The sequence below is a fragment of the Takifugu rubripes genome, chromosome 14, assembly GCF_901000725.2.
Source record: "Takifugu rubripes chromosome 14, fTakRub1.2, whole genome shotgun sequence".
In the NCBI taxonomy this organism is placed as follows: domain Eukaryota; kingdom Metazoa; phylum Chordata; class Actinopteri; order Tetraodontiformes; family Tetraodontidae; genus Takifugu; species Takifugu rubripes.
In genome coordinates, this window is record NC_042298.1 from 5,548,986 (window position 1) to 5,575,518 (window position 26,533).

Genomic DNA, 26,533 nt, shown 5'->3' on the forward strand with positions numbered 1-26,533 from the left:
AATTTTACTGGATCATATTTAAATAAATAAAATCCCCTTATAAGTATAGAACTAAAAAAATAGGTCCACACATGCGCTAAATTCAGCACGACTCCTGAGTGGAACTAAGAATGACCAAACAAATCAATAGAATTCTGTACAGATATACAGTCCATAGTTGAACTGGAAATGGTCTCTGAGATTTAATTATATATATCTATTTTTGCTGTCAGTGACAAGATGTAGTTTACATAACTTGACAAACTAATAAAACTGTAACTTAAAAATAATCACTCAAGTATTAAATAGAAAAACGAACCTCTAGAGGAGAGTCTGGTTCATCCAGGATGCTCTTTTCACTCTGAATCCTCTGCATGGTTCCTGTAGAACTGGGGTCCATTATCAGCACGTTCTGACTAGCAGCTCTGCCAAACTTACAGTCACTCTTTCTGGAGTCAGTGGTCCTGCACACCTCGTAGTTGTACACGTGTTGGAGAGTCCCTGTCCCCAAAGTGTCTGAGTAACGTGGTGGATAATATGGAATGACAGGCAGACTGGAGTGATACAGGATGCGAGACTGTCTCCACCTGTAGATCTTGACTGATATAATAACCACTAAACAGGTGATGAAGAGGAAGGAGACCACAGCCAAAGCCAAGACTAAGTAAAAAGTCAGGTTGTCATTGTACTCCTTGTCGTGTGCAAAGTCAGTGAACTCTGACAGCACTTCAGGGAAGCTGTCGGCCACCGCCACGTTCACAATGACTGTAGCTGAACGAGAGGGCTGCCCGTTGTCCTCCACGATAACACTCAGTCTTTGTTTGACGGCATCTTTATCAGTCACTTGGCGGATGGTTCTGATCTCTCCATTCTGGAGGCCCACTTCAAACAGGGCCCTGTCTGTGGCTTTCTGCAGTTTATAGGAGAGCCAGGCATTCTGTCCAGAGTCCACATCAACAGCCACCACTTTAGTCACCAGGTAGCCCACATCTGCTGAACGAGGCACCATTTCAGCCACCATAGAGCCTCCAGTCTGGACCGGGTACAGAACTTGAGGGGGGTTATCGTTCTGGTCCTGGATTAAGATTTTCACTGTAGCCATTGAGCTGAGCGGAGGGGATCCAGCATCACGAGCAGTCACATTAAACTCAAACCACTTGATTTGCTCATAATCAAACGATCTTACTGCATGAATGACTCCATTTTCTGAATTTACAGAGACTAAGGTCGACACAGCAATCCCATTAATCTCTTTCTCTTCTAGAAAGTAAGACACGCGAGCATTTTGACCCCAGTCTGCATCTGTAGCGCTGATCGCAAACACAGAAAATCCAGGAGAGTTGTTTTCAGGAAGAGTTTTGCTGTATTCTGCCTGATCAAACTTTGGTGGACTGTCATTCACATCCGAGACTTTCACATTGATATTCTTAGTGTTTGACAGAGGTGGAGAGCCTTGGTCAGAGACAGTTATAGTGATATTGTATTCGGGAACACTCTCTCTATCCAGGAATGTTTCCGTCACTATGGAGTAATAGCCTGTTAATGAAGACTCCATTTTGAAAGGTACGTCAGAGTTAATGGAGCACTTCACAACACCGTTGCGCTCAGAATCAGCATCATCAACGTTGACAACAGCTATAGTTGTTCCTGGAGGAGAATCCTCTGATATGGAATGAGTGAATGACATCATCTGTATTGTGGGAATGTTGTCATTCTCATCAATAATCTGAATAATCACTTTGCACGTGTCTGTATATCCCCCGTGATCACTGGCCTGGACGTTTAACTGATACGTTTTGGATTTTTCAAAATCTAATTTACCCACAACTTTAATCTCTCCGGTCACAGAATTTACTTCAAATAGCCGCTTCGCCTCTCGTGCTACGTGCGCTATTGAGTAAGACACCTCCCCGTTTGCACCGGTATCTGCGTCATTTGCCTTAACCGTAGTTACAACAGTTCCTTCGGCGGAATTCTCCTTGATATCAGCTTTATAAACAGGTTGGCTACACACAGGAGCATTATCATTAGCATCTAGCACAGTAATGTGGATGCGAACTGTCCCTGATCTGCGCGGCTCTCCTCCATCTGAACCAATCAGCACCAGTGTGTGCGTCTCCTGTTTCTCTCGGTCTAACGCGTTCTGTAAAACCATTTCAATAAATTTTTCACCATCCGGCTGGCTGTGCACTTCCAATTTGAAATGATCTGAAGGTCTAAGAAGGTATTTCTGAATCTCATTAACACCGACGTCCGGGTCGTCTGCGCTCTCCAAAGAGAAACGCGTCCCTGAAGCAGCATTTTCTACGATTTTCAAATGGATTTCTTCTTTCGGGAAAGACGGGCTGTTGTCGTTCACATCTATTACCTCGACTGTTACTCGATAAAGCTGGATGGGGTTTTCTAAAATCAGCTCAAAACTGAAACTACAGGGCGTCGTCTTTCCACACAGCTCTTCTCGGTCGATCCGCTCTTTTATAACCAGGGTGCCTTTGTCTTTGTTCAAATCCACAAATTGTCGCCCTCCTTTTGCAATAATACGAGCGTTACCTGTCACAAGCCTCGATACATCCACACCTAAATCTCTAGCAATGTTCCCGACCACAGATCCCACCGCCTGCTCCTCCGGAACGGAATATCGAGCCTGCCCAGCCACCAAGATCAGCTTGTACAGACAAACAATGACGATCAGTTGTTGCCATCGGCCTTTGCGAACGTTGATCCACGAACAATCCATTTTTAATCCCATGATGATTCAATTCAAAGTAAACCTGGCGTAATGACATCCACTTAGAGAAAAAATGCGCCTTTTCCTCACAAAAACTCCGCAAAAGAGACAAACGTTCGATGGTGACGACGAATCTTGTCGTGTTTTCCAGCAGTGAACAGTGAACTGCATTAAAAGGGAGGACTGCTGCGCTGCTGACGCGTTATTAACTCAGCCATGTATCAACAGCGGCGCTCAGAGCCCATCTATGGTAATGTCTGCCATAAGGATATTAAACTGCCTGTCGTAACTATCATTTTATATTAAACCCTTACATATCGTGATAAGGTTGAATGAATAGATAAATACATGTTTAAAGGTATTGTCACGTTGTGTTGCATACGGTGCGGTGCAGTGAGCATAATAAAATAATTAAAAACATTAAGAACAACACTGAACCACAGCTGAATCAAAAATGTACTTCTGTATTATTTATAAAATCAAAACAGGTAGACAAGGAAAAAAATATAATGGAAAAAATATATGTGAATAATTTGTGCTAGTTTTCCCAAGAACATGCGTTTTGTTAAATTTTAATTAATCAAATTTGAATATAGTATGCTTTAGCTTTGGACTTCAAGAAAATGTATTAAAACAGCAATACATTTCGATAGAAACTGTAAAAAGAAATACTGTATTAATAGCCAATGCATGATCAAAACCTAATCATGTACATATTTCATTATTTAGGAAATAGGTAAAGTACTTGTCATTAATTCACAATTTTAAATAATCATCTCTCAGAAGGGTTCAGCACCATGGACAGCGTTAACGGGACACTCAAAAGCAGCACTGAGTTGCAGGAAGGCAGGAGGAAGAAACCAGCAAGGTCCCATTTCATCAAATACAAATTACAAATAATGAAACCAAACTGAAGCAGCTTAGGGGATATTAGGAAACTTCACATCACTTACCAAAGTGGACATTTGAGAAGTGTTGAATGACGGTTGTTTTTCCAACGGCACAGCATCAGTCTCAGCTCCATCCACACTCATCAAACTTTGACTCATTGGCTGCATAGTTTTCATGTCACTCTTTCTGGAGTCAGTGGTCCTGCACACCTCGTAGTTGTACACGTGTTGGAGAGTCCCTGTCCCCAAAGTGTCTGAGTAACGTGGTGGATAATATGGAATGACAGGCAGACTGGAGTGATACAGGATGCGAGACTGTCTCCACCTGTAGATCTTGACTGATATAATAACCACTAAACAGGTGATGAAGAGGAAGGAGACCACAGCCAAAGCCAAGACTAAGTAAAAAGTCAGGTTGTCATTGTACTCCTTGTCGTGTGCAAAGTCAGTGAACTCTGACAGCACTTCAGGGAAGCTGTCGGCCACCGCCACGTTCACAATGACTGTAGCTGAACGAGAGGGCTGCCCGTTGTCCTCCACGATAACACTCAGTCTTTGTTTGACGGCATCTTTATCAGACACTTGGCGGATGGTTCTGATCTCTCCGTTCTGGAGGCCCACTTCAAACAGGGCCCTGTCTGTGGCTTTCTGCAGTTTATAGGAGAGCCAGGCATTCTGTCCAGAGTCCACATCAACAGCCACCACTTTAGTCACCAGGTAGCCCACATCTGCTGAACGAGGCACCATTTCAGCCACCATAGAGCCTCCAGTCTGGACCGGGTACAGAACCTGAGGGGGGTTATCGTTCTGGTCCTGGATCAGGAGTTTCACACTCACGTTGCTGCTGAGAGGAGGAGAACCTCCGTCCTGAGCTTTGACCGTAAAAACCAGCTCTTTGATCTGTTCATAGTCAAACGAGCGCAGTGCATGTATCGTTCCGCTGTCTGCATTAATTGAAATAAAATTCGATAACGGAGCCTCGTCAAGATTTGAATCCACTAGAATATAAGACACACGCGCATTTTGGTTTTCATCACTGTCCCTTGCTTTTACACCAAGGATAGAAGCACCAGGTGAGTTGTTTTCTGTGATAAAGGCATTATAAACCGCTAGTGAAAAAACCGGAGCATTGTCATTTACATCAGAGACTTTTAAATGAAATGTCATTTTTGTTGAGAGAGGAGGAATTCCAGCATCGCGAGCAACTACAGTGATGTTATATTCTGGAACACTCTCACGATCTAATGTTGTGTCTGTCACTAACGTGTAATAATTTCTTAAACTGGATTTCACCTTAAAAGGTGCGTTTGGCTCTACTTGACACAAAACCTGTCCGTTATCACCCGAATCAAGGTCTTTAATATTTATGATGCCAATGGTTGTGCCTATACGGGAGTCCTCTGACACGGGACTGGTGAATGACATCACGTTAATGACAGGGGCGTTGTCATTCACATCAATTACGTCGATTACGACTTTGCTTGAATCTGATAATCCGCCCTGGTCTCTTGCATCAATTCGCAGCTCGATTTTTTTGTCTTTTTCAAAGTCTATAGCCCCAGCAACAAACAACGTACCTGAAGCAGGATCAATGGAAAGTAAATCAGCTGTATTGCTCTTTGTATTTGATATAGAATACGCGATATAGCCATTTGCCCCGCTGTCGTCATCTGTAGCGTTAACCGTAATAATACTCGTACCCTTTGCTGCATTCTCAACCACAGTGGCCTTATATACTGACTGGTTGAAAACAGGCGCATTGTCATTTGCATCTAAGACAAAAATGTTGATATTTACTGTGCCGGATCTCTGCGGATTCCCGCCGTCCACAGCGATTAGTTTCAAGGAGAGACTGGGAATCTTTTCTCGATCTAGCTGCTTTTGCAGAATCATCTCTGCATATTTACTGCCGTCGGGGTTTAAATGCTGTTTTAAAATGAAATTGTCGTTCGAGGATAAGACATAATTCTGCAGGCCGTTCGTGCCGACATCGGGATCCTCCGCACTGTCGAGCACAAATCTCGCTCCGAGGTTTGCTGATTCGCTGATCTCCAGCATTATTTGTGATTTTTTGAACAGCGGCGGATGATCGTTCACGTCTAACACCTCGATCGTTATGTGATGCAATTCCACAGGATTTTCTAAAATTATTTCAAAACTGAAGCTGCACGGCGTTACCTCTCCACAAAGCTGCTCACGGTCGATTCTCTGATTCACGATCAGAATCCCTTTGTCTGTCTTCAGTTCAGTGTACTGAAGGTTTTCTCCGGTGACAATACGAGCCCGACCAGAGAGCAGTCTTTTAATGTCCAAACCGAGGTCCTGCGCTACATTGCCGATGAGAGATCCCCTCTTCATCTCTTCGGGTACAGAGTAGCGGATCTGACCAGAAACGATTTCAAAAATATGAAACAATAAAAGAGAATCCACAAGCATACGCCATTTGGGGACTCTTTGCAGATTCGCCATGACTGGAGAGAATTTCCAAAGGAAGCAGAGAAAAAGAATGATACTCCGATCGGGCTTCACAAATTATAAATTAAAAAAAAAAAATCGCGTGATCCACAATCAGAAGCAAACTAACTGCAGCAGAAACATGTTTTCAGTATGGACGGTACGAGATTCATCCGCCTTGTGACAAAATAACAACGCCCATGAACACAGTCTCAAAGCTTTAAAAGCCTCCTAAAAATGAAATATTGTTCAACAGCGTCCCTTAGAGTCCATAACGTGAACATCCCAATAAATTAGAAGTGGGAATAATAATAATAATAATAATAATAATAATAATAATAATAATGATAATAATAATAATAATAATAATAATAATAATGTAAGGTTTAAAAAACATTAAGACTGATATAAAATTAAAAAAAACATGAATGAACGGTTTAATCTTGTTTAAAGTCACTGACTGTAAAAGACAGCAAAACCTCTATGGATTATCACAAGGATAATGAGACCACTAGAATAATTAGAAACACTAAATATTGAATCTGCCTGAAAAAACAAATACATACAGAAACAATTAGGCACGCGGAGTATGGAAAAAAATCTACGACTGCAAATAAAATACAGATGAGAGACACTGTCCATTGTACTGAAGGCATGTTATTTAACTGACCTCAAGAGGAGAGTCTGGTTCATCCAGGATGCTCTTTTCACTCTGAATCCTCTGCATGGTTCCTGTAGAACTGGGGTCCATTATCAGCACGTTCTGACTAGCAGCTCTGCCAAACTTACAGTCACTCTTTCTGGAGTCAGTGGTCCTGCACACCTCGTAGTTGTACACGTGTTGGAGAGTCCCTGTCCCCAAAGTGTCTGAGTAACGTGGTGGATAATATGGAATGACAGGCAGACTGGAGTGATACAGGATGCGAGACTGTCTCCACCTGTAGATCTTGACTGATATAATAACCACTAAACAGGTGATGAAGAGGAAGGAGACCACAGCCAAAGCCAAGACTAAGTAAAAAGTCAGGTTGTCATTGTACTCCTTGTCGTGTGCAAAGTCAGTGAACTCTGACAGCACTTCAGGGAAGCTGTCGGCCACCGCCACGTTCACAATGACTGTAGCTGAACGAGAGGGCTGCCCGTTGTCCTCCACGATAACACTCAGTCTTTGTTTGACGGCATCTTTATCAGACACTTGGCGGATGGTTCTGATCTCTCCGTTCTGGAGGCCCACTTCAAACAGGGCCCTGTCTGTGGCTTTCTGCAGTTTATAGGAGAGCCAGGCATTCTGTCCAGAGTCCACATCAACAGCCACCACTTTAGTCACCAGGTAGCCCACATCTGCTGAACGAGGCACCATTTCAGCCACCATAGAGCCTCCAGTCTGGACCGGGTACAGAACCTGAGGGGGGTTATCGTTCTGGTCCTGGATCAGGAGTTTCACACTCACGTTGCTGCTGAGAGGAGGAGAACCTCCGTCCTGAGCTTTGACCGTAAAAACCAGCTCTTTGATCTGTTCATAGTCAAACGAGCGCAGTGCATGTATCGTTCCGCTGTCTGCATTAATTGAAATAAAATTCGATAACGGAGCCTCGTCAAGATTTGAATCCACTAGAATATAAGACACACGCGCATTTTGGTTTTCATCACTGTCCCTTGCTTTTACACCAAGGATAGAAGCACCAGGTGAGTTGTTTTCTGTGATAAAGGCATTATAAACCGCTAGTGAAAAAACCGGAGCATTGTCATTTACATCAGAGACTTTTAAATGAAATGTCATTTTTGTTGAGAGAGGAGGAATTCCAGCATCGCGAGCAACTACAGTGATGTTATATTCTGGAACACTCTCACGATCTAATGTTGTGTCTGTCACTAACGTGTAATAATTTCTTAAACTGGATTTCACCTTAAAAGGTGCGTTTGGCTCTACTTGACACAAAACCTGTCCGTTATCACCCGAATCAAGGTCTTTAATATTTATGATGCCAATGGTTGTGCCTATACGGGAGTCCTCTGACACGGGACTGGTGAATGACATCACGTTAATGACAGGGGCGTTGTCATTCACATCAATTACGTCGATTACGACTTTGCTTGAATCTGATAATCCGCCCTGGTCTCTTGCATCAATTCGCAGCTCGATTTTTTTGTCTTTTTCAAAGTCTATAGCCCCAGCAACAAACAACGTACCTGAAGCAGGATCAATGGAAAGTAAATCAGCTGTATTGCTCTTTGTATTTGATATAGAATACGCGATATAGCCATTTGCCCCGCTGTCGTCATCTGTAGCGTTAACCGTAATAATACTCGTACCCTTTGCTGCATTCTCAACCACAGTGGCCTTATATACTGACTGGTTGAAAACAGGCGCATTGTCATTTGCATCTAAGACAAAAATGTTGATATTTACTGTGCCGGATCTCTGCGGATTCCCGCCGTCCACAGCGATTAGTTTCAAGGAGAGACTGGGAATCTTTTCTCGATCTAGCTGCTTTTGCAGAATCATCTCTGCATATTTACTGCCGTCGGGGTTTAAATGCTGTTTTAAAATGAAATTGTCGTTCGAGGATAAGACATAATTCTGCAGGCCGTTCGTGCCGACATCGGGATCCTCCGCACTGTCGAGCACAAATCTCGCTCCGAGGTTTGCTGATTCGCTGATCTCCAGCATTATTTGTGATTTTTTGAACAGCGGCGGATGATCGTTCACGTCTAACACCTCGATCGTTATGTGATGCAATTCCACAGGATTTTCTAAAATTATTTCAAAACTGAAGCTGCACGGCGTTACCTCTCCACAAAGCTGCTCACGGTCGATTCTCTGATTCACGATCAGAATCCCTTTGTCTGTCTTCAGTTCAGTGTACTGAAGGTTTTCTCCGGTGACAATACGAGCCCGACCAGAGAGCAGTCTTTTAATGTCCAAACCGAGGTCCTGCGCTACATTGCCGATGAGAGATCCCCTCTTCATCTCTTCGGGTACAGAGTAGCGGATCTGACCAGAAACGATTTCAAAAATATGAAACAATAAAAGAGAATCCACAAGCATACGCCATTTGGGGACTCTTTGCAGATTCGCCATGACTGGAGAGAATTTCCAAAGGAAGCAGAGAAAAAGAATGATACTCCGATCGGGCTTCACAAATTATAAATTAAAAAAAAAAAATCGCGTGATCCACAATCAGAAGCAAACTAACTGCAGCAGAAACATGTTTTCAGTATGGACGGTACGAGATTCATCCGCCTTGTGACAAAATAACAACGCCCATGAACACAGTCTCAAAGCTTTAAAAGCCTCCTAAAAATGAAATATTGTTCAACAGCGTCCCTTAGAGTCCATAACGTGAACATCCCAATAAATTAGAAGTGGGAATAATAATAATAATAATAATAATAATAATAATAATAATAATGATAATAATAATAATAATAATAATAATAATAATGTAAGGTTTAAAAAACATTAAGACTGATATAAAATTAAAAAAAACATGAATGAACGGTTTAATCTTGTTTAAAGTCACTGACTGTAAAAGACAGCAAAACCTCTATGGATTATCACAAGGATAATGAGACCACTAGAATAATTAGAAACACTAAATATTGAATCTGCCTGAAAAAACAAATACATACAGAAACAATTAGGCACGCGGAGTATGGAAAAAAATCTACGACTGCAAATAAAATACAGATGAGAGACACTGTCCATTGTACTGAAGGCATGTTATTTAACTGACCTCAAGAGGAGAGTCTGGTTCATCCAGGATGCTCTTTTCACTCTGAATCCTCTGCATGGTTCCTGTAGAACTGGGGTCCATTATCAGCACGTTCTGACTAGCAGCTCTGCCAAACTTACAGTCACTCTTTCTGGAGTCAGTGGTCCTGCACACCTCGTAGTTGTACACGTGTTGGAGAGTCCCTGTCCCCAAAGTGTCTGAGTAACGTGGTGGATAATATGGAATGACAGGCAGACTGGAGTGATACAGGATGCGAGACTGTCTCCACCTGTAGATCTTGACTGATATAATAACCACTAAACAGGTGATGAAGAGGAAGGAGACCACAGCCAAAGCCAAGACTAAGTAAAAAGTCAGGTTGTCATTGTACTCCTTGTCGTGAGCAAAGTCAGTGAACTCTGACAGCACTTCAGGGAAGCTGTCGGCCACCGCCACGTTCACAATGACTGTAGCTGAACGAGAGGGCTGCCCGTTGTCCTCCACGATAACACTCAGTCTTTGTTTGACAGCATCTTTATCAGACACTTGGCGGATGGTTCTGATCTCTCCATTCTGGAGGCCCACTTCAAACAGGGCCCTGTCTGTGGCTTTCTGCAGTTTATAGGAGAGCCAGGCATTCTGTCCAGAGTCCACATCAACAGCCACCACTTTAGTCACCAGGTAGCCCACATCTGCTGAACGAGGCACCATTTCAGCCACCATAGAGCCTCCAGTCTGGACCGGGTACAGAACCTGAGGGGGGTTATCGTTCTGGTCCTGGATCAGGATTTTCACGCTCACGTTGCTGCTGAGTGGAGGAGAACCTCCATCCTGAGCTTTGACCGTGAAAACCAGCTCTTTGATTTGTTCATAGTCAAAGGACTTCACAGCGTGAATCACTCCACTTTCAGCATTGACAGACATGTACTCAGAAACTGGTGATGCACCAATCTGAGTATCTTCCAAAATGTAAGATATTCTGGCATTTTGATTTTCATCAGGATCTTTCGCCCTCAACGTGAGAACAGAGACACCAGGAGAGTTATTTTCCACTATAGGTGCAGAGTAAACAGCTTGTGGAAACACTGGAGCATTGTCATTCACATCAGAGATCTTTATATTAAAGGTTTTCTTGGTTGAAAGAGAAGGAGTTCCTGCATCGGTGGCAATTACAGTAATATTATAATCTGAAACACTTTCACGATCTAATACAGCATCTGTTACCAAAGTGTAATAACTTTTTAAATTTGATTTAATTGTAAAAGGAACATTTTGTTCAATTCTACAGTTTACATGTCCGTTATCACCAGAGTCAAGATCCTTTACATTAATAATGCCAATAGTTGTACCAGGAGGAGAATCCTCTGATACAGAACTGGTGAATGACATCACATTAATAGCTGGAGCATTATCATTTACATCTGTTACTTCAATTATAACTTTACTTGAATCAGTTAAACCGCCCTGATCTTTTGCATCTATCCTGAGTTCATGCTTTTTGTCTTTTTCATAATCAACTGAGCCTTTAATTAAAATTACACCACTCTTCTCATCAATCATAAAGATGTTACCCTGACCGTTACTATGGTCTGCAAAATAATATGTGACGATACTGTTCGATCCGGAATCTGCGTCACTGGCGTTAACTGTGGTAACATAAGTATCTGCAGGAGAATTCTCCAACACCGTGGCTTTGTACACTGACTGATTAAACACAGGCGCATTATCATTCACATCGAGCACAGTAACATCTATATTTACTGTTCCTGATCTCTGTGGCGTTCCTCCATCCACAGCTATCACCTTCAGAGACAGATACGGATCAGTCTCCCTGTCTAGGGGCTTCTGCAGCACCATTTCAGCGTATTTCTTTCCATCTGCGTTCGAGTTTTGTTTCAAACTAAAATAAGAATTGTCAGTCATTACATATGCTTTTAACCCGTTAACACCCACATCTAGATCTTCCGCACTCATCAATGAGAAACGAGCTCCGACGATGGCTGATTCGCTAATTTCGAAATTGATTTTTTCTTTTTTTGAACGTCGGTGAATGGTCATTTACGTCCATTATTTCAACAGTAATTTGATGCAACTCCATCGGGTTTTCTAAAATCACCTCAAAACTAAAGCTACACGGTGTCACATCTCCACAAAGCTGCTCCCGGTCTATTCTCTCGTTGACGGTAAGAATCCCTTTGTCTGTCTTTAGCTCGGTGTACTGGGTGTTTTCTCCAGGCACGACACGAGCACGGCCAGAACGAAGCCTTTTAATGTCTAAACCAAGGTCCTGGGCTACATTACCAATTAAGGAGCCTTTCCTCATCTCTTCAGGAATAGAGTATCTGAGGTGTCCGCTGGCAATATGGTTAAAATGAAAAAACAACAGCAGAAGACACAGATTCTTTCCGCAGCCAAAGCGCCATTTTACGCACTGGATGTCGGCTGATTTTCCAAACGCCATTATCGTAAAAAAATGATCAAAGTCCACCAACCCGTTCCACGTACTAAAAAAAGACCATAACATGAGCAACCAGCACTGATTCTGATTAAAATCTATGGTAAAAATCCGTTAAATCCGTCCCATTCCGTCGTGAATGAGTGCAAGTAGCGCACACTCGGTTTTCCTCTCTCATGTGACGCGTTTGAGGAGGAGAGAGAGAGATGGTTGAAGTGTTCTTATTGCGTTGATCAACAGCGTCTCTTAGAGTTCAAAAATTGCAACATCAAGCGAATTAAATATTTTTGGAAGGGTTTGATTCAATATTTCGATGAATAACAGTAAAACACACTATAACAAACGAAAAAAAAAAAAAAAACAATCAACTGAATTTCTGTAGAACTCGATGTATGTCAACGCAGAACAAAGTGATGATATATTTAAACTAAAGCATCCTTAATCGAAAACTGCTCTTTAAGGCGCCTGTCACATGATTAAAAGTAAGTGACTGACAGATGGAATGAGTATCGGGAAATATGGTTTGACCTAAACATATGCGTGCACAGACATGCATTCACATGTAATACACTCCATGGTTCTGAATGTATATAGGTATTAAGTGTAGAAATACAGATTAAGGTAAGGTAATATAGAGGGGAGGTGTAATTTAACTGACCTCGAGAGGAGAGTCTGGTTCATCCAGGATGCTCTTTTCACTCTGAATCCTCTGCATGGTTCCTGTAGAACTGGGGTCCATTATCAGCACGTTCTGACTAGCAGCTCTGCCAAACTTACAGTCACTCTTTCTGGAGTCAGTGGTCCTGCACACCTCGTAGTTGTACACGTGTTGGAGAGTCCCTGTCCCCAAAGTGTCTGAGTAACGTGGTGGATAATATGGAATGACAGGCAGACTGGAGTGATACAGGATGCGAGACTGTCTCCACCTGTAGATCCTGACTGATATAATAACCACTAAACAGGTGATGAAGAGGAAGGAGACCACAGCCAAAGCCAAGACTAAGTAAAAAGTCAGGTTGTCATTGTACTCCTTGTCGTGTGCAAAGTCAGTGAACTCTGACAGCACTTCAGGGAAGCTGTCGGCCACCGCCACGTTCACAATGACTGTAGCTGAACGAGAGGGCTGCCCGTTGTCCTCCACGATAACACTCAGTCTTTGTTTGACGGCATCTTTATCAGACACTTGGCGGATGGTTCTGATCTCTCCATTCTGGAAGCCCACTTCAAACAGGGCCCTGTCTGTGGCTTTCTGCAGTTTATAGGAGAGCCAGGCATTCTGTCCAGAGTCCACATCAACAGCCACCACTTTAGTCACCAGGTAGCCCACATCTGCTGAACGAGGCACCATTTCAGCCACCATAGAGCCCCCAGTCTGGACCGGGTACAGAACCTGAGGGGGGTTATCGTTCTGGTCCTGGATCAGGATTTTCACACTCACGTTGCTGCTGAGTGGAGGAGAACCTCCATCCTGAGCTTTGACCGTGAAAACCAGCTCTTTGATTTGTTCATAGTCAAAGGACTTCACAGCGTGAATCACTCCACTTTCAGCATTGACAGACATGTACTCAGAAACTGGTGATGCACCAATCTGAGTATCTTCCAAAATGTAAGATATTCTGGCATTTTGATTTTCATCAGGATCTTTCGCCCTCAACGTGAGAACAGAGACACCAGGAGAGTTATTTTCCACTATAGGTGCAGAGTAAACAGCTTGTGGAAACACTGGAGCATTGTCATTCACATCAGAGATCTTTATATTAAAGGTTTTCTTGGTTAAAAGAGAAGGAGTTCCTGCATCGGTGGCAATTACAGTAATATTATAATCTGAAACACTTTCACGATCTAATACAGCATCTGTTACCAAAGTGTAATAATTCTTCAAACCAGATTTAACTTTAAAAGGTGCATTTTGTTCAATTCTACAGTTTACATGTCCATTATGGCCAGAATCAAGATCCTTTACATTAATAATGCCAATAGTTGTACCAGGAGGAGAATCCTCTGATACAGGACTCGTGAATGACATCACATGAATGACAGGTGGATTATCATTCAGGTCAATCACATCCACGATGACTTTACTGGAGTCTGTTAATGCTCCTTGATCTGAAGCTTCAATCCCAATTTCATATTTCTTGTTTTTTTCAAAGTCAACTGCACCAGAAAGAGAAATAACACCAGTGTTTGTGTCAATTTCGAATACACTGTCAATACTGCCTTGCATTTTGGAAAAGGAATAATAAATCAAACCATTTGATCCACTGTCTGCATCTGTGGCATTTACTCTGATAATAAACGTGCCCTTTGGAGCATTTTCCTTGACAGACGCTTTGTAAACGGTTTGATTGAAAACAGGGGAGTTATCATTAGCATCTAAAACAGTTATATCAATATTTACTGTACCAGACTTCTGTGGAGTCCCACCATCCACGGCTATTAGCTTGAGAGAGAGATTTGGGTAACGCTCCCTATCCAGCGGCTTCTCAAGAACCATTTCCGCATACTTTCTGCCGTCAGAATTGGAATACCTTTTTAAGACAAAATTATCATTTGGGGATAAATAATATTCCTGAAGTCCGTTCACTCCGACATCAGGATCATTGGCTGTGGGTAAAACAAAACGTGCTCCCGTTGCCGCGGATTCCCCAATTGTCAGCTGCATGTCGTGCTGATGAAATGAGGGCGAATTATCATTAATGTCCAAAACCTCGACCGTAACGTGGTTGAGCTCCATCGGATTTTCTAAAATCAAATCAAAGCTGAAGCTGCACGGCGTTATGTCTCCACAAAGCTGCTCCCTGTCTATCCTCTCGTTCACCACGAAAATCCCTTTGTCTGTCTTCAGCTCCGTGTACTGGGTGTTTTCTCCGGTAACGATCCGGGCCAAACCAGAGCGGAGCCTTTGCACATTTATGCCGAGGTCTGACGCAATATTACCGACAAGGGAGCCTTTCTTCATTTCTTCTGGTATTGAATATCGGATTTGTCCTCCGACATTACAAATGAGGTACAGAAGAATCAGAAGAATCTGCGATGTCCGACTGAAGCATAAACGCCATCTTAGAGCCCCATAGCTCGATATCCAGCGATCCATTTGGCAAAATAATTTATTTAAAAGTAAAACTACGAGACACACGTATAATAAATAAAGTGTAATGTACAAAAAGTATTCCTTAAAACGTTCCGCAGTAAAAATCTCAACTATGTAGTCAAATCACGCCGAGTGAGCTCTCCAACCGGTGATATCACTGAGCATAATGATTCTACGCAGGAAAGAATGGTGAAAGGCGACTCCTTTAAAAATATATTTTACTAAATTTAACCAACAGCGTCCCTTTGAGGCCAGTCAGGGAACATCATTTACCTCTACGTATTTTATTTTTAAATACGCAGTTGGGAAAAATGCTTTGTCAGATATCTTTGAACTATTCCACGATTCCAGGCGTTACTAATTTGATACAAATACCTTATTTTGTTTTTATAGTTCTTCTAAGAGTAAATGAACAAATTCAAAGAAAGAGCAATTGGAATAATACTGACTAAACTGTTTGTTTCTGAAATTTTCACGAAGACAGCAAGTTACTGACTTTCATATACACGTGATAGGCCAAAGAGTTAGTGTCATTCACACACATTAAAAACATTTAAAAAATTGCAAACAAAGCGTTTTATGAAGCATGTGACTTAATGATTAATTATATTATTTTTTACAGACAGAAATCCAATGATGAAAATAATGCTTGAAAAAGCAAAACTACTGCGACTGCATGGGTGGAGCTGACCTTGGTGCTGAAGGTAAGAGTATCTGCTTGGCTGCTCTCAATGAACATATTATGCACAAAAACGGCACACACACACACACACACACACAAACAGAACAACCTTAATCAAATAAATAAATATAACTCGATTAGCTCCTCACCTCAAGAGGAGAGTCTGGTTCATCCAGGATGCTCTTTTCACTCTGAATCCTCTGCATGGTTCCTGTAGAACTGGGGTCCATTATCAGCACGTTCTGACTAGTAGCTCTGCCAAACTTACAGTCACTCTTTCTGGAGTCAGTGGTCCTGCACACCTCGTAGTTGTACACGTGTTGGAGAGTCCCTGTCCCCAAAGTGTCTGAGTAACGTGGTGGATAATATGGAATGACAGGCAGACTGGAGTGATACAGGATGCGAGACTGTCTCCACCTGTAGATCTTGACTGATATAATAACCACTAAACAGGTGATGAAGAGGAAGGAGACCACAGCCAAAGCCAAGACTAAGTAAAAAGTCAGGTTGTCATTGTACTCCTTGTCGTGTGCAAAGTCAGTGAACTCTGACAGCACTTCAGGGAAGCTGTCGGCCACCGCCACGTTCACAATGACTGTAGCTGAACGAGAGGGCTGCCCGTTGTCCTCCACGATAACACTCAGTCTTTGTTTGACGGCATCTTTATCAGACACTTGGCGGATGGTTCTGATCTCTCCATTCTGGAGGCCCACTTCAAACAGGGCCCTGTCTGTGGCTTTCTGCAGTTTATAGGAGAGCCAGGCATTCTGTCCAGAGTCCACATCAACAGCCACCACTTTAGTCACCAGGTAGCCCACATCTGCTGAACGAGGCACCATTTCAGCCACCATCGAGCCTCCAGTCTGGACCGGGTACAGAACCTGAGGGGGGTTATCGTTCTGGTCCTGGATCAGGATTTTCACGCTCACGTTGCTGCTGAGTGGAGGAGAACCTCCGTCCTGAGCTTTGACCACTATCTGAAGTTCTTTAATTTGTTCATAATCAAAGGATCGAGCTGCACTAATAACTCCATTTTCAGAGTTTAAAGACAAATAAGATGAAATTGGACTCCCACTGATGTGTGTTTCCTCTAGAATGTAGGAAATTCTTGCGTTTTGATTCCAATCAGAATCTCGTGCACTGACAGTAAATATGGATGTTCCAGGAGAATTATTTTCTACAATATATGCAGAGTAACTCTGCTTCTCAAATAAAGGTGCATTGTCATTTACATCAGAAATAATCAGATGTAATGTTGTTGATGTCGAAAGAGGAGGAGTCCCTGAATCAGTTGCCGTTACTGTTATGTTGTATTTAGAGACAGATTCTCTGTCGAAGAACTGATCCGAGATCAAATTATAATAGTTTGTTAAAGATGACTCGATTTTAAACGGTAGTTTTCTGTCTAATGAACACTTTATTTGTCCATTTTTATCTGAATCTGCGTCTTTCACATTGAAAACAGCGATTGTTGTACCCGGAGGGGCATCCTCAGATATCGTGCTGGAAAATGACATCACGTTTATAACCGGGGGATTGTCATTGAGGTCAATTACATCAATTATAATTTTACTCGTTCCAATTAGGCCCCCTTGATCTTTTGCCTCCACTCTTACTTCGTATTTCCTGTCTTTTTCATAATCTATGGGACCAGACACAGTGATGGCTCCTGTACTTTCATCAATAGTAAATATTTCCGCAGCCCCTCCTTTCATCTTGGACAGGCTGTAAGTGATCAGGCCGTATATACCGCTGTCTGCGTCTGTTGCATTCACGGTCACAACATTAGAGCCTATTTTGGTATTCTCCATTATAGAAGCTTTATATACCGACTGATTAAAAACTGGAGCATTATCGTTTGCGTCTAACACGGTGATGTCTATATTTACTGTACCGGATCTCTGCGGTGTTCCTCCGTCCACTGCAATGAGTTTTAATGTCAGATGCGGGTGTCGCTCTCTGTCTAAAGGCTTCTGCAGCACCATTTCCGCATATTTACTTCCATCTGGGTTTGCGTGTTGCTTTAAGATGAAATTTTCATTCGGTGATAAAATATAATTTTGTAAAGCGTTTTGTCCAACGTCCATATCATCCGCGCCCTGCAGCGGGAATTGCGCTCCAGTTACAGCTGATTCACTAATATCAAACTTGATAGGTTTGTCTTGATTCGGGAAGACGGGAGCGTGATCATTTATGTCCAAAACCTCAACCGTTATTCGGTGTAGTTCTATGGGATTTTCCAAGATCACCTCGATGCTGAAGCTACACGGTGTGACGTCCCCACAAAGCTGCTCTCGGTCTATTCTCTCGTTCACCACTAAAATCCCTTTGTCTGTGTTCAGCTCCGTGTACTGGATGTTTTCTCCGGTAACAATACGGGCCCGGCCAGAACGGAGGCGTTTCAGATCCAGGCCAAGATCTTGGGCTAAGTTACCAATTACAGAACCCTTCTTCATCTCCTCCGGTATAGAATAACGAATCTGACCACCTACCATATCCGCCACAAGATGGAGAAATATCAGCAATCCTATTTGCCGTCGAAAGCCACATAAACGCCAGTCTACGGACATGGTGGAGAGGGGAAAAAAATCCTCCTTCGTGGTACAACGAATACAAGATTAGGTTTATTTCCAGAGATGTAGATTTCAGCTTGATGCGTTTATTAAAAACAAAAATGTTGGTAATCTCATGCGTATTTCCGCGAGTCTATGTTGTCTCTCGCTCCCCACAGTTCTATCACAGAACTGAACCGTCGCCAGTCTTCACTGAATGACGGGTGGGACCGGTTGAATGACGAAACAACATTCATGTTTCCCTGACCAACAGCATCCTCTACAGTCTCAACAGTGAAATCCACCAATAAAGGGAAGAAGCTGACACAACCTTATTTGGGTTAAGATTATATGTGCCCGTAAATTAAAACATAAGCAATATTTAAAGAAGTCATTAATGAAAAACAGATCCATGTTAGGTCAATGTTCACGTGTACCCTCCCCATGACCCCAAAAAGGGATAAAGCGGGTGAAGACGAGACAAGAGCGTTTGATCCAATAAAATGTTGAAGTACAAAATAAATAAACGATAAATACTGCTGCTACTACTACAACTACTAATAGTAAATGCTATATTTTAATTTATGAAAATATTTATGACAGACTAGGGTACGTGAAACACCCATTCCATCTGTGTTTCCACAACAATCACAATTGCAAACTCGTCATTCTGTATTATTGTGTGGACACACACACACACACACGCACACGTACGCACACACACACACACATGCACACGCACAAACACAAAGCAACGGATAAAAACTAATATTTTAAAGCCCTCACCTCTAGAGGAGAGTCTGGTTCATCCAGGATGCTCTTCTCACTCTGAATCCTCTGCATGGTTCCTGTAGAACTGGGGTCCATTATCAGCACGTTCTGACTAGCAGCTCTGCCAAACTTACAGTCACTCTTTCTGGAGTCAGTGGTCCTGCACACCTCGTAGTTGTACACGTGTTGGAGAGTCCCTGTCCCCAAAGTGTCTGAGTAACGTGGTGGATAATATGGAATGACAGGCAGACTGGAGTGATACAGGATGCGAGACTGTCTCCACCTGTAGATCTTGACTGATATAATCACCACTAAACAGGTGATGAAGAGGAAGGAGACCACAGCCAAAGCCAAGACTAAGTAAAAAGTCAGGTTGTCATTGTACTCCTTGTCGTGAGCAAAGTCAGTGAACTCTGACAGCACTTCAGGGAAGCTGTCGGCCACCGCCACGTTCACAATGACTGTAGCTGAACGAGAGGGCTGCCCGTTGTCCTCCACGATAACACTCAGTCTTTGTTTGACGGCATCTTTATCAGACACTTGGCGGATGGTTCTGATCTCTCCATTCTGGAGGCCCACTTCAAACAGGGCCCTGTCTGTGGCTTTCTGCAGTTTATAGGAGAGCCAGGCATTCTGTCCAGAGTCCACATCAACAGCCACCACTTTAGTCACCAGGTAGCCCACATCTGCTGAACGAGGCACCATTTCAGCCACCATAGAGCCTCCAGTCTGGACCGGGTACAGAACCTGAGGGGGGTTATCGTTCTGGTCCTGGATCAGGATTTTCACGCTCACGTTGCTGCTGAGTGGAGGAGAACCTCCGTCCTGAGCTTTGACCACTATCTGAAGTTCTTTAATTTGTTCATAATCAAAGGATCGAGCTGCACTAATAACTCCATTTTCAGAGTTTAAAGACAAATAAGATGAAATTGGACTCCCACTGATGTGTGTTTCCTCTAGAATGTAGGAAATTCTTGCGTTTTGATTCCAATCAGAATCTCGTGCACTGACAGTAAATATGGATGTTCCAGGAGAATTATTTTCTACAATATATGCAGAGTAACTCTGCTTCTCAAATAAAGGTGCATTGTCATTTACATCAGAAATAATCAGATGTAATGTTGTTGAAGTCGAAAGAGGAGGAGCCCCTGAATCAGTTGCCGTTACTGTTATGTTGTATTTAGAGACAGATTCTCTGTCGAAGAACTGATCCGAGATCAAATTATAATAGTTTGTTAAAGATGACTCGATTTTAAACGGTAGTTTTCTGTCTAATGAACACTTAATTTGTCCATTTTTATCCGAATCTGCGTCTTTTATGTTTAAAATTGCGATTGTTGTACCTGGAGGGGCATCCTCGGATATCGTGCTGGAGAATGACATCACGTTTATAACCGGGGGATTGTCATTGACGTCACTCACATCAAACACCACTTTACTTGTTCCGGTCAGGCCGCCACGGTCTCTGGCTTCAACTCTTACTTCGTATTTTCTGTCTTTTTCATAATCTATGGGACCAGACACAGTGATGGCTCCTGTACTTTCATCAATAGTAAATATTTCCGCAGCCCCTCCTTTCATTTTGGACAGGCTGTAAGTGATCAGGCCGTATATACCGCTGTCTGCGTCTGTTGCATTCACGGTCACAACATTAGTGCCTATCTTGGTATTCTCCATTATAGAAGCTTTATATACCGACTGATTAAAAACTGGAACATTATCGTTTGCGTCTAACACGGTGATGTCTATATTTACTGTACCGGATCTCTGCGGTGTTCCTCCGTCCACTGCAATGAGTTTTAACGACAGATGCGGGTGTCGCTCTCTGTCTAAAGGCTTCTGCAGCACCATTTCCACATATTTACTTCCATCTGGGTTTGCGTGTTGCTTTAAGATGAAATTTTCATTCTGTGATAAAACATAATTTTGTAAAGCGTTTTGTCCAACGTCCATATCATCCGCGCCCTGCAGCGGGAATTGAGTTCCAGTTAAAGCTGATTCACTAATTTCAAGGCTGACATGTTTGTCTTGATTCGGGAAAACAGGAGCGTGATCATTTATATCCAAAACCTCCACCGTTATCCTGTGAAGCTCTAGTGGATTTTCCAAGATCACCTCGATGCTGAAGCTACACGGTGTGACGTCCCCACAAAGCTGCTCTCGGTCTATTCTCTCGTTCACCACTAAAATCCCTTTGTCTGTGTTCAGCTCCGTGTACTGGATGCTTTCTCCGGTAACAATACGGGCCCGGCCAGAACGGAGGCGTTTCAGATCCAGGCCAAGATCTTGGGCTAAGTTACCAATTACAGAACCCTTCTTCATCTCCTCCGGTATAGAATAACGAATCTGACCACCTACCATATCCGCCACAAGATGGAGAAATATCAGCAATCCTATTTGCCGTCGAAAGCCACATAAACGCCATTCTACGGACATGGTGGAGAGGGGAAAAAAATCCTCCTTCGTGGTACAACGAATACAAGATTAGGTTTATTTCCAGAGATGTAGGTTTCAGCTTGATGCCTTTATTAAAAACAAAAATGTTGGTAATCTCATGCGTATTTCCGCGAGTCTATGTTGTCTCTCGCTCCCCACAGTTCTATCACAGAACTGAACCGTCGCCAGTCTTCACTGAATGACGGGTGGGACCGGCTGAATGACGAAACAACATTCATGTTTCCCTGACCAACAGCATCCTCTACAGTCTCAACAGTGAAATCCACCAATAAAACGAAGAAACTGACACAACCTTATTTGGGTTAAGATTATATGTGCCCGTAAATTAAAACATAAGCAATATTTAAAGAAGTCATTAATGAAAAACAGATCCATGTTAGGTCAATGTTCACGTGTACCCTCCCCATGACCCCAAAAAGGGATAAAGCGGGTGAAGACGAGACAAGAGCGTTTGATCCAATAAAATGTTGAAGTACAAAATAAATAAACGATAAATACTGCTACTACTACAACTACTAATAGTAAATGCTATATTTTAATTTATGAAAATATTTATGACAGACTAGGGTACGTGAAACACCCATTCCATCTGTGTTTCCACAACAATCACAATTGCAAACTCGTCATTCTGTAGTATTGTGTGGACACACACACACGCACACGCACGCACACACACACACACACACACACACACATGCACACGCACACGCACAAACACAAAGCAACGGATAAAAACTAATATTTTAAAGCCCTCACCTCTAGAGGAGAGTCTGGTTCATCCAGGATGCTCTTCTCACTCTGAATCCTCTGCATGGTTCCTGTAGAACTGGGGTCCATTATCAGCACGTTCTGACTAGCAGCTCTGCCAAACTTACAGTCACTCTTTCTGGAGTCAGTGGTCCTGCACACCTCGTAGTTGTACACGTGTTGGAGAGTCCCTGTCCCCAAAGTGTCTGAGTAACGTGGTGGATAATATGGAATGACAGGCAGACTGGAGTGATACAGGATGCGAGACTGTCTCCACCTGTAGATCTTGACTGATATAATAACCACTAAACAGGTGATGAAGAGGAAGGAGACCACAGCCAAAGCCAAGACTAAGTAAAAAGTCAGGTTGTCATTGTACTCCTTGTCGTGTGCAAAGTCAGTGAACTCTGACAGCACTTCAGGGAAGCTGTCGGCCACCGCCACGTTCACAATGACTGTAGCTGAACGAGAGGGCTGCCCGTTGTCCTCCACGATAACACTCAGTCTTTGTTTGACAGCATCTTTATCAGACACTTGGCGGATGGTTCTGATCTCTCCATTCTGGAGGCCCACTTCAAACAGGGCCCTGTCTGTGGCTTTCTGCAGTTTATAGGAGAGCCAGGCATTCTGTCCAGAGTCCACATCAACAGCCACCACTTTAGTCACCAGGTAGCCCACATCTGCTGAACGAGGCACCATTTCAGCCACCATAGAGCCTCCAGTCTGGACCGGGTACAGAACCTGAGGGGGGTTATCGTTCTGGTCCTGGATCAGGATTTTTACGCTCACGTTGCTGCTGAGTGGAGGAGAACCTCCATCCTGAGCTTTGACCACTATCTGAAGTTCTTTAATTTGTTCATAATCAAAGGATTGAGCTGCACTAATAACTCCATTTTCAGAGTTTAAAGACAAATAAGATGAAATTGGACTCCCACTGATGTGTGTTTCCTCTAGAATGTAGGAAATTCTTGCGTTTTGATTCCAATCAGAATCTCGTGCACTGACAGTAAATATGGATGTTCCAGGAGAATTATTTTCTACAATATATGCAGAATAACTCTGCTTCTCAAATAAAGGTGCATTGTCATTTACATCAGAAATAATCAGATGTAATGTTGTTGATGTCGAAAGAGGAGGAGTCCCTGAATCAGTTGCCGTGACTGTTATGTTGTATTTAGAGACAGATTCTCTGTCGAAGAACTGATCCGAGATCAAATTATAATAGTTTGTTAAAGATGACTCGATTTTAAACGGCAGTTTTCTGTCTAATGAACACTTAATTTGTCCATTTTTATCTGAATCTGCGTCTTTCACATTGAAAACAGCGATTGTTGTACCCGGAGGGGCATCCTCAGATATCGTGCTGGAAAATGACATCACGTTTATAACCGGGGGATTGTCATTGAGGTCAATTACATCAATTATAATTTTACTCGTTCCAATTAGGCCCCCTTGATCTTTTGCCTCCACTCTTACTTCGTATTTTCTGTCTTTTTCATAATCTATGGGACCAGACACAGTGATGGCTCCTGTACTTTCATCAATAGTAAATTTTTCCGCAGTCCCTCCTTTCATCTTGGACAGGCTGTAAGTGATCAGGCCGTATATACCGCTGTCTGCGTCTGTTGCATTCACGGTCACAACATTAGAGCCTATTTTGGTATTCTCCATTATAGAAGCTTTATATACCGACTGATTAAAAACTGGAGCATTATCGTTTGCGTCTAACACGGTGATGTCTATATTTACTGTACCGGATCTCTGCGGTGTTCCTCCGTCCACTGCAATGAGTTTTAATGTCAGATGCGGGTGTCGCTCTCTGTCTAAAGGCTTCTGCAGCATAATTTCCACATTTTTACTTCCATCTGGGTTTGCGTGTTGCTTTAAGATGAAATTGTCATTCTGTGATAAAACATAATTTTCTAAAGCGTTTTGCCCAACGTCCATATCATCCGCCCCCTGCAGCGGAAATTGCACTCCAGTTAGAGCTGATTCACTAATTTCAAACTTGATAGGTTTGTCTTGATTCGGGAAGACAGGAGCGTGATCATTTATGTCCAAAACCTCCACCGTTATTCGGTGTAGTTCTATGGGATTTTCCAAGATCACCTCGATGCTGAAGCTACACGGTGTGACGTCTCCACAAAGCTGCTCTCGGTCTATTCTCTCGTTCACCACTAAAATCCCTTTGTCTGTGTTCAGCTCCGTGTACTGGATGCTTTCTCCGGTAACGATACGGGCCCGGCCAGAACGGAGGCGTTTCAGATCCAGGCCAAGATCTTGGGCTAAGTTACCAATTACAGAACCCTTCTTCATCTCCTCCGGTATAGAATAACGAATCTGACAACCTACCATGGGGATGCACAGCAGGAAAAACATAAGCAGCTCGGTGTGCTGCTGAAAGCCATGAAATAATCGCCATCTTGCGGACAAATGTGTAAAAAATCTCCTCCTTGCTTCCATGGCGACACAGAATTTAAAGCCAAGACTAATAATCCAAAGATGAGACAACCAAACCGATTAAAGTGCGTCCCTCTCTTCGATGAAATCCTTCAATCCTCTTCTTTACTGTGAATGAGCTTTCAACTTCAGAAAATGGAGTCTTTACCGCTGTGACAGTCAGAGGACGAGCTGCCTGAATGACGACAGCATTCGACTATGTGCGAGTATATGTGTTTCGATATTTGGTGACCAACAGCGTCCCTTAGAGTCGGAAAAATGAACACCATTTACCCTCCACACAGTACTACAAACCTCAGGATGACACAGATTCTGTTCAGATGCTAAACCGGCTTTTATTTTTATTTTTTTAAAGAAAGCTAATAAAATAAAACGCCATATAAAGTATCGGGAAAACATCCAGGTATACAATTATTAAAATAAACAAATCACAATTAAAGATGAATTAATGTTTCAAAAATGCCTCCATATTTTTTTCCTCGATAGATGAAGATAGAGAATTAAAGAAATTCCGTTCATATCTTCAGAGACAAATACACTGTCTCACAGTTATTGTTTAATAATTTAAAAAAAATCAATAAAGTACTATCAAAACCAAGATGAAGATTGAATATATGGACAATTAAAAACTGCTGGAGACTATAGTTACTGGTTGTAAAGTATTAAAATGTAGGAAGAACACTCATAAACATTAAACATACGACTAAAAAAGATGTGTAATGGTATTTAACCAATAGAGAAAACCAGGAAGGAAAATCTCTTATTTAGACTTTTCTTTTCTCAACATTTTTTCATGTAATCTGACAAGAGGGAGGTGAAGAAGAAATAGATCATACTATACGAATAACTGCAAAGAGTTGACTGAAAAGATGTCAGAATTCATGTTTTAGGCATCAATCTCTCTTTAAGATGTTTCATTTCTGAATTGAAGAATGAACAATAAAGCATGGCTCGAGGGAGCACAGTCTGCAGGACCGTGTAACGGGGAGAAATGCCAAGACAATGAGGTACTCTTGAACGAGGTATCAAACCCCAAAATACACCGAGTGATCAATTCAGCGGCGTACTCTGCCTTCACCCATATACAGCTGGGATACTGTAGGCTCCAGAACCCTCCCCATGACCCCAAAAGGTACAAACCGGTCAAGAAGAAAGACATAAGGGAAAAGACATGTGCTCTCCTTGGTTCTGACCAGCAAAGAACAAAAAAGTTTGTTTTTTTAAGTAAAAAACAAAACGAGGGCCAAAGACAAAAGGGAACATGATAAATCCCACACTTAATTTCTTTTAATTAGCACATATATAAAAAAGTGGCTAAAATATGTAGATTGATTTCCTGTATGGTGATGTAAAATGAACATTTTAAAGACTATCAGCACCATTTGCCATTGAATAGGATTTTAAAATATATTTTTACCCACTGAAAATGTTCGCAATTAATTGGGTGAAGCTCCCAAAGATTCTGAGCGTGACAATCTTTATCTGTTGTCAGTTCACGTATTTTAAATTGTATCTTGGAAACGATGGTAATAAAGCACACCGGAATTCTGA

The 26,533-nt window shown here is 42.4% G+C and overlaps 7 protein-coding genes and 1 pseudogene across 7 annotated transcripts in view; all 8 read right to left on the reverse strand.

Annotated features, from left to right (window-relative positions):
- Positions 1-26,533, reverse strand: part of LOC101063628 (protocadherin beta-16-like) — a 133,834-nt gene that overhangs the window by 79,642 nt on the left and 27,659 nt on the right. The window lies entirely within an intron of this gene.
- LOC101066911 (protocadherin-3-like) lies at positions 24-3,264 on the reverse strand. The gene is made up of 2 exons (XM_029847755.1): positions 2,362-3,264; positions 24-1,074 (listed from the first exon to the last, which is right to left on the reverse strand). The coding sequence occupies exons 1-2, from the start codon at positions 2,726-2,728 to the stop codon at positions 281-283; spliced, it is 1,161 nt and encodes a 386-aa protein (XP_029703615.1). The 5' UTR covers positions 2,729-3,264; the 3' UTR covers positions 24-280.
- LOC101079567 (protocadherin beta-16-like) lies at positions 6,490-9,464 on the reverse strand. The gene has a single exon (XM_029847747.1). The coding sequence runs from the start codon at positions 9,131-9,133 to the stop codon at positions 6,713-6,715; it is 2,421 nt and encodes an 806-aa protein (XP_029703607.1). The 5' UTR covers positions 9,134-9,464; the 3' UTR covers positions 6,490-6,712.
- On the reverse strand, positions 9,765-12,323 carry LOC101078399 (protocadherin beta-4-like; annotated as a pseudogene).
- LOC101061082 (protocadherin gamma-A5-like) lies at positions 12,845-15,339 on the reverse strand. Its single transcript, XM_029847740.1, has one exon. The coding sequence runs from the start codon at positions 15,314-15,316 to the stop codon at positions 12,872-12,874; it is 2,445 nt and encodes an 814-aa protein (XP_029703600.1). The 5' UTR covers positions 15,317-15,339; the 3' UTR covers positions 12,845-12,871.
- Positions 16,104-18,768, reverse strand: LOC115252465 (protocadherin gamma-A2-like). The gene has a single exon (XM_029847742.1). The coding sequence runs from the start codon at positions 18,563-18,565 to the stop codon at positions 16,133-16,135; it is 2,433 nt and encodes an 810-aa protein (XP_029703602.1). The 5' UTR covers positions 18,566-18,768; the 3' UTR covers positions 16,104-16,132.
- LOC115252464 (protocadherin gamma-A4-like) lies at positions 19,298-22,267 on the reverse strand. The gene has a single exon (XM_029847741.1). The coding sequence runs from the start codon at positions 21,752-21,754 to the stop codon at positions 19,313-19,315; it is 2,442 nt and encodes an 813-aa protein (XP_029703601.1). The 5' UTR covers positions 21,755-22,267; the 3' UTR covers positions 19,298-19,312.
- On the reverse strand, positions 22,494-26,378 carry LOC115252462 (protocadherin gamma-A2-like). The gene has a single exon (XM_029847737.1). It carries the CDS (start codon positions 24,983-24,985, stop codon positions 22,511-22,513), a length of 2,475 nt encoding a protein of 824 aa, XP_029703597.1. The 5' UTR covers positions 24,986-26,378; the 3' UTR covers positions 22,494-22,510.